This window comes from Kryptolebias marmoratus, linkage group LG23 (genome assembly GCF_001649575.2).
Source record: "Kryptolebias marmoratus isolate JLee-2015 linkage group LG23, ASM164957v2, whole genome shotgun sequence".
NCBI classification, from domain to species: domain Eukaryota; kingdom Metazoa; phylum Chordata; class Actinopteri; order Cyprinodontiformes; family Rivulidae; genus Kryptolebias; species Kryptolebias marmoratus.
In genome coordinates this window covers 11,430,669-11,438,499 of record NC_051452.1, presented here as the reverse complement: position 1 = coordinate 11,438,499, position 7,831 = coordinate 11,430,669, and the positions used below count along the sequence as shown (strand labels likewise).

The following is a 7,831-nucleotide window of genomic DNA, read 5'->3' as shown; positions in this document are numbered from 1 at the left end:
GTAATCATCAAAATTAAACGAAATAAACATTTGAAATATATGAGTTTGTATGTAATGTATGAATATAATATACAAGTTTCACTTTTTAAATGGAATTACTGAAATCAATCTACTTTTTCATGATATTCTAATTTTATGACCAGCACCTGTAAACCAGAGACAGTATTTAATTCTTATAACAACTCCACTCTTAAAGATTTCTCAGCAGTTCACGTGAATGCTATTTTATAACTTTAACACCATAATAAGATTCACTTGGTGTGGTTATTTGTAAGTGCTAGTTTCAGAGGGAATAATAAAGGCTTATAAAAAAGTGTTTGCATGAATCACTGACATTTTTGAGATTGGAGTTGTTTAAAACAGTATTTTATGAGGGGAAATTCATAGTGATGCCTGGACATTACCTTTAAATATATCATGATATTTGTATTCTTCTATGTGGGGGAATGGTCAGAATTAAACGCCGTTTATCCAAGCATTACAACCGAAGGCTTATTTACTCTAATTTTTCCCCACTTTCTTGGTGAAAGTCAACTTTAGCCAAGAACAAAATGACAGAAGGATCCTGCTCTCTCCACTAACAACAAAAAACACAATCAGATTTCTTTCCTACTTCCTACACACGTGTACATGTGGCCTAATCATATTTTTTCCTATCCAGAAGCAATCAGCGATAATGTTGGCTGCTCCCGAGCACCTCAACTAAACTGGCAAAGGGAGGACACACATGCTCTAATTAAATTAAATGTGTGTGTGAGAGAGCAGGGTTATGGGAGGGAGGCACAAATTAAATGTAGCCTCAGTGTCAACACTGTTTGACCTGCCTGTAGCAGGCGGAGGAACAACTGGAAATAAAGATTTGTTGTGAAGAGGTCATGTGAGTGTTAAAGGTCAGAACAGGATGGAGCTCATTGTTGTACAAAACTATAGTCTGAAAACTTCTCATCTTTAGTGGCACTACGGGCTCGCTTTTCTTGACTTTCCAACAGCAACAACAAGCCTCCTATATCTCCTTAGGTCCCCAACCTCAGGGCAGAATGGGGGGTAAAAAGCCCTTTAACACAAACTAGTACCTTGATGCTCTGTTTTGTCCTGTAAAAATACTATAACAATGAAATGGTAAAAAAGAGAGAGGCTCAAAGCTTCAGTGTAAACACAGATCTCTGCCTGCAGACAGCCAAAAGCCATTAACAAGTCTTCTAACAAAGATCCCAGGCATTCATTAGGCATCAATCAAAGGATGACGAGTGCTAATGCTCAATGGTGCTCCGTACACCAGGCCATTTTTATCTGACACCTGAAAACAGGCTGAAACGAGTGGAAGAACTGGATGGTGGCAACGATGTAAATATATTCATAGAAGTATTAAAGTTACAGCAAAGAGGATGCTACACATTCTGCACATTAATAAATGCTCCAAGATGTGGCTGGATAACTTCTGTGTGTTTAAAAACCTTTGCGTCCAGTACTTAGCTGTTTTTCTAAGCACTTAACTTGACGTGTCGTACCTTTCAGGTGCATGTTCATACTGTGTGCTTGCATGTTTGTGGCGTATCTGCTGTGTGAGCGCTGCTGAGCTCCAGTAGAGCTGACAGCTTGCTGTGACAGAGAGCCTTAAACAAACGCACACTGTCGGCTGCTGCACAGGAGAAATGCCTTTGATTGTATTGGAGCCGTGTGTTCACAGCTTCTGGGTTCAGATATTTTAGGCCTAAAAAGCAGAGTGAAGCTGTAAAGATCATACTGATTGCTGTGTGTGTTTACAACTAGCAGGGTTATGGCACACATTCCTGTTTAATTTCGTTCAACCTAATCTAAACTTTAGTAAAGGCAGATCATGATGAGGGAAAGTAGAGCTTTGCGAGTCAATAAAAATGCACAACATTTCTACGGTAGTCCTTTTCATTTTGACCTAAAGGAGCCCAGCTGGCACAAACAATCAGCAGATAATTAGAAGATGGCATCTTTTCAAGTATCAGTTTCTTAGCTCTTACCATGAAGTTACTTTAAATAAAAATATTCCAGTTGCTGCAGGATTTTACAAATGTTGCAGCTGTAACTGTTACCACAATTATTGTTCAAAGAGGTTAGTATATACAAGCTCATATCTATTGTACTTCTTAGCTTTCAAATTTATGAAAAACATTCACTATCAACTTGTAAGGTTGATCTCAATGACAAAAGATAAACTAATAAAAATGACATGAGTGCAAACAGCTGTCAGAGCCCTCAGGCATGTTTAACTGTTGCCTGGTAAAAATCTACAAATCTTTAAACTTGTACTATAAGCCTAGTGAAAGCAAAGAGTTGTGGCATTAATGCACAGACAACAGTTAGAAGTACTTATGCTTCTAATTTAAATTATAAAGGCTTTAAAAAATGTTGAAATTAGATTAGGTCAAAGTTTTGGCTCTAACTCTATTTTCGAGAACCAATATCTACAGAATGTAACTGACTGTTTTCCAGTGCAGTTTATCAATTAAATTAAATTAAACTTTTTAAAAAAAACATTCAATGTATGCCAACCTCTTGCCATCACTTTAATTACTGTTTGTTTGTTGCAGGTTCGCAGTGAGCATATGATGCGTCACCTTCGATGTCTCGGAGAACAAACGAGCTCAGGATTAATGCCGACTGGTCATCTGAAGCCACCGTCAACAGCCTGATTCATGCAAAACTCTGTTCCTCTTTCTTTTAAACCACATCTGCTGAAAATGTAAATTAACCCAACAAACTGCTAAACAAGAATAAAAACCTTGAACAGTCACCTTTTTAAGATGTCATGAGAACTTTCACTTCCAGGTTCAGGCAGAGAATCAGTTCTCAGTGTGCTGTAATAAATTAAGTCTAAATAATAAGAACAGCAATACTTTTTTAAACCAAACTGAGCATCCAACAGCTTTAAAGATTAACCAAGCAAATTCACACTATTTACTTTTGTTTCTGACTTCATCAGTGTCAGGGGTCAACACCAACAAATGCAGTCAAAAAGGCAACATTCACCTGCAGTAAGAAGGAAATGCTCAAAGCATCAGAAAGGAGCTAAAACCAGGAAAAGCTGTGATGTGACAGAGCTGATGACTGTCACAGGGGTGTCCCCGTTTCTGTTCAGGCGTCACACAAAGCTGAGACTCGGCTGTCAGCTCCCAAAGGTCAACCTGCTCTACACAGCACTGTAAGTGAAACCATCCAGATGTCTCTGAGACGACAGAGTCACTCTGGAAAACGTTGATGGGTTCCTCTACAAAATATCTCAAGACGGAGCCTACCTCTTCTTGCCCTTGGCTCGAAAAGGTAAACTCTAGTAAACGGCGTTGAATATTTTCTGATGGCTTCAGACCTGCGTCGACGTCGCTAACAGAGGGTTATTACAGCGAATCCACTTCACAGCAAGGTGCCAACCGAGAGCGGGGAGAGGAAAATCCAGGCATGCCAACATGGTTCACCAGGCGGCACCTGACAGATGACACCTGGGGAGCTTAATCCCAGAGTGCTGGAAAAAAAAAAAAAAAAAAAAAAACTGCACATGACAGGAAGCCAGAGGGACACGAGGAGACCAGAAAACCCAACAACAAAATCCAAACTCTGATGTTTACTGTGCTCAGGGGCCTAGTATTCCTTGAAGTAATCAATATAACTGTTTTGATCAAACCTCTAAAATAAAGTTATGTGAGATATAAAGCTCAGAGTATGTGTTCAGAATGACTCTTGGCCACTACCACATCAAATTTTGGATCAATATCTGTAAAATTGACAGAATTATAGCCATTTTAGTGCTTGCTGTCGTGGATCACTAGAATTGGACTGGATCAAAAAGGGAATCAGTTGTAGATTTACATCCATTTAAATAAAATCCATCCAGTGGTTCGAGAGATATTGTGCTAACAACACTAATAAAATAAAAAAATAATAACAGTGGCTTGTTTTTGTGCTTATTTTTAAAGCTACGATAAAAACCATCATTCACTGCCAAAAAGTCCACCCCACAATTTACAATAAACATGTGAAACTAACAAAGTTATGTTTTACAAGTTGTAAACAAAGGTGAGAATTATTTGCTGTTTTCTAAACACAATTTTCCACAAAAACCCTGATGAGTGTGTTACATTAAGCCCAAAATAATAATTTAATGATGTAGAAATTGTGTTATAAGCATAGCAATTCAAATATCACATTTTGACAGCTGTAAATAAATTCAGTATCTTCCTATGTTGGACAAAATGTGATATTTTTGTATTTATTTAATAATATAAAGTTTTTTTTTCTGTGTTATATTATTAAGGTCCTATTAAGGTGTTTTATTTCTAGCAGCTATAAGACAGCACACAACTAAAAATAATAAACTTAAACATGGTTGCTCACAGGTCAGGACAGAGTAAATAAGAGGATAAAACTTTCAGAGGAAGTGAGGTGTGCTGACTGATCCGGGGCCTGTTGCTGCAGGCCTGTGATTCATTCATTTATTAATACCTGACCATTAGAAATCTGAAACATTTATGAAAGGATTACTGTAGGGTTTTTTTATTTTTATTATTCCTTCCTCTCAGCTCTAATCAAACAAACAAAAGATGCTCTCTGAATGGCAGCGGGCATCAGTCACCTGTTTCCATAGCAACGGGCACAACAGCAAAGCACCTGTGGCTCTGAATGGAGGCTGTTTAGCACAAAAAGGGACGCATTTTAAAGTATTTATATATACATATAAACTAATAAAACACCTTGTCCTGAGACGTTATTATTCAAGGAGCTCCAAACAGGTGTTTTACTTTTAAAAAAAAACTTTTCTCCTGCTGTAGAGACATTTGTTTTTATTTAGCCTACATTGGAGACGGGATTTGACCATTTTTACGCACGCGGTTTCCGGTCCCTGAATGATCAGAAGCGGTGTGTGTGTTTTTTAAGCTACACACGCCGCAAAACACATGTCACTTTTTTTAGGTCTCGCGCTCCGACGTCACCAGAAGCTCGAGCCCCCCCTACATGCAAATCACGTCTGCGCTCGAGCCTCTCCATTGGCCGCCTCTCGCTCATTTAGCTGCTGTCAGAGCGCGCGGCCCGGGCACGCTCCTCATCACAACTTTCTTTCCTTTTTTTTTTTTTTGCCCAGCTGAGCCGGAGCCCGAGCCGAAGTGAAGCTCCAACCAACAAGTCGCTCGTGGATGTGGCGGCGCGGGTGTCCCCTCTGAGTGGATTTTTTTTTCGTCCCGAGAACCGAGCCTGAATGACTCTGTCCCATTGAGACCAGGTGAATGTACAGCATCATGATGGAGACGGACTTGCATTCCCCCGTGATGCCCCAGACCAACCCATCCAACCCGGGGGCACACGCGGGAGGAGGAGGCAAAATCCCCCAGGAGAGGATCAAGAGACCCATGAACGCCTTCATGGTCTGGTCCAGGGGTCAGCGGAGGAAAATGGCCCAGGAGAACCCCAAGATGCACAACTCCGAGATCAGCAAGCGGCTGGGAGCGGAGTGGAAGGTGATGACTGAGGCGGAGAAGAGACCCTTCATCGACGAGGCGAAGCGGCTCCGGGCCATGCACATGAAGGAGCACCCGGACTACAAGTACCGGCCCCGGAGGAAGACCAAGACTCTGCTCAAGAAGGACAAGTACTCGCTGGCGGGCGGGCTCCTCGGCTCCTCGGCGGGTGTGGGGATGGGCGGCGGGCAGCGGCTGGACAGCCCCGGAGGGGGGCACCACGCGGGGGCAAACGCGGGCTACGCCACGCACATGAACGGCTGGGCGAACGGCTCGTACTCGGGCCAGGTGGCCGCCGCGGCTCACGCCATGATGCACGAGGCGCAGCTGGCGTATACGCACCACCACCCGCACCCGCACCCGCACCCGCACCCGCACCCGCACCCGCACCACCACTCGCACCCGCACCACAACCCGCAGCCCGTGCACAGGTACGACATGAGCTCCCTGTCGTACAGCCCCATCTCGAACTCTCAGGGCTACATGAGCGCCTCTCCGCCGGGCTACATCACCGGATACACCCACCAGAGCTCCGGCCTCTCCCCGGGGTCCCTGGTCAAGTCGGAGCCAAGCGTCAGCCCGCCGGTGTCTGCGGCGCGCGCACCGCCCTCGTGCCCCACGGGAGACCTGCGGGACATGATCAGTATGTACCTGCCGACCGGAGAGGCGGCGGCGGCGGCAGCGGCGGCGGCGGCGGCGGCGGCGGGGGGGGACTCGTCGGTCCCGAGCAGACTGCACGTCCTCCACCCGCAGCACTACCAGAGCGGCTCCGCGGCGGTAAACGGGACGGTCCCTCTCACGCATATTTAAACCAAAAACACAAAAAAACAAACCTGAACTCAGCTGTAAATTAGAGGCGCTTAGAGCCATAAACATGCAATCACTTTGAACAAATTTTTTATTGTTAATCCTCCGATTTTCTTTCAGTGATGGGATTTTTATTTTTAATATTTTTTTTTTAGTGTGTCTGAGATAAAGGAAAAAATGTATCTGATTTACTTTTCGCTCTCTGGAAAAGAGCATGCCAAGTTTTGACACGATTTAAATTATAATCCGTGAAGGCTGGTGCGTTTTGAAGGTTATTTTCTAATTTTATTTTCTGATTTTTCTGTGGAAAATACACCAGCTGAGTGTTTGAAGGGTTTTTAAAGAAGGACGCGTTTAATAAACAGAGGGCGGTGTGGAAAAAAATTATTTAAAAAAAAACAAACAAAAAAAAAAAACAACTTCTAGGCTGCAGATTAAATTGATTTTCAGTTTTTTGATGCTTGTAATGTGAGTCGGTGTAATTTGAATTTGTTTTTGTTGTTGTAAAATCTTGTAAAATTGTGAATAAATAGGCCTACTGCAAACGCTTTTATGAAATTGTACATAATTTACAGAAAGGAAAAAAAAAATCAAAGCCACATTTCTTTTTTTTTCCGTGGAAACAGTGAAGCTCAGATGAATAAATTATCCAAGATTTCTTGTCATCTTGGAGAAATGTACCAATTTGTGTTTTATTATTATTATAATTTTAAATTTATCAAATTAAAAAAGGCAGATGAAAACTACAAGGCTTTGACATTTTTTAGAAATGTTTTAGCTCAGAATAAATAAATATACAAACATGATTTCTTTGCATATTTTCCCTAAAATGGTTTCATGACTCAATTGTGCCTTTGCTATGTAATGTTAGTTGTTAAAAAATATTTCTTCTTTTAAAGTCAGTAAAATGAAGCTGGATTATTTAAAATTATTATCAGGCAACAACTATTAAACGAAATGAGCAAAATAGGATCTTTATTTTTTAGTTGAAATGGCATTTTTATGATTTAATTTTAACCTTTTGTGCTCCAACATTTAATATTTCCACACTTTTGAGTTGACATATTAAGGAAATGTTCTAAATTTTTAATGAAATTTAAGCAATGCAGAACATAAACGTTACTATTTAGGATACTGCTTTAAAATATTTTGTCACAATTATTATTTTTGTTTGTAGTTTAGGTAAAAGTAGTTAAATTCACAAGTTTTCTGGTCATACTTTATTATTATTGGAGTAACCTGCAGGTGAAGCAGGGACTTCTTTTGTTGTTTTTGTTGATATAGAACATCGTTTTGCTCCTTGAACCTGTGCCTGCAGGAACTTTCTGCTCCTAACAGCTGAAGCCACATCCTTCACGTTTAATTGCAGCCAAAGCGAAGCGCTGTTTCTCCTTTGTCGTCTGCCTGCGGGGTCACAACCTCGTCGGCGCGAGCCTGAAGTTAAAAAAGCGAACCTGATAGGACGAGTATCCAGTGGTCAGAAACAGCTGTCATGCCTCGTCCTCCTGCCCTGACCACCAGCTCGTGTGTGTAATCGTCATGGC

The 7,831-nt window shown here is 41.6% G+C and overlaps 1 protein-coding gene and 2 long non-coding RNA genes across 5 annotated transcripts in view; 2 read left to right on the top strand and 1 right to left on the bottom strand.

The window, feature by feature from the left end:
• Positions 1-3,532, top strand: part of LOC112451039 — an 89,110-nt gene extending 85,578 nt beyond the window's left edge. For all 3 annotated transcript variants that reach the window (XR_005232771.1, XR_005232772.1, XR_003039770.2), the window contains one exon: positions 2,565-3,532. This is a non-coding gene — a long non-coding RNA (uncharacterized LOC112451039). The remainder of the gene's footprint in view (positions 1-2,564) is intronic.
• The window catches only part of LOC112451040, a 55,440-nt gene that overhangs the window by 10,238 nt on the left and 37,371 nt on the right, over positions 1-7,831 (bottom strand). The gene's annotated exons all lie outside the window — the stretch shown is intronic.
• sox1b (SRY-box transcription factor 1b) lies at positions 4,951-6,832 on the top strand. The gene has a single exon (XM_017430038.3). It carries the CDS (start codon positions 5,250-5,252, stop codon positions 6,288-6,290), a length of 1,041 nt encoding a protein of 346 aa, XP_017285527.1. The 5' UTR covers positions 4,951-5,249; the 3' UTR covers positions 6,291-6,832.

Coding starts and splice junctions, on each gene's coding strand:
- sox1b (XM_017430038.3), top strand. CDS start 5,250: ATGTACAGCATCATGATGGAGACGGACTTGCATTCCCCCGTGATGCCC.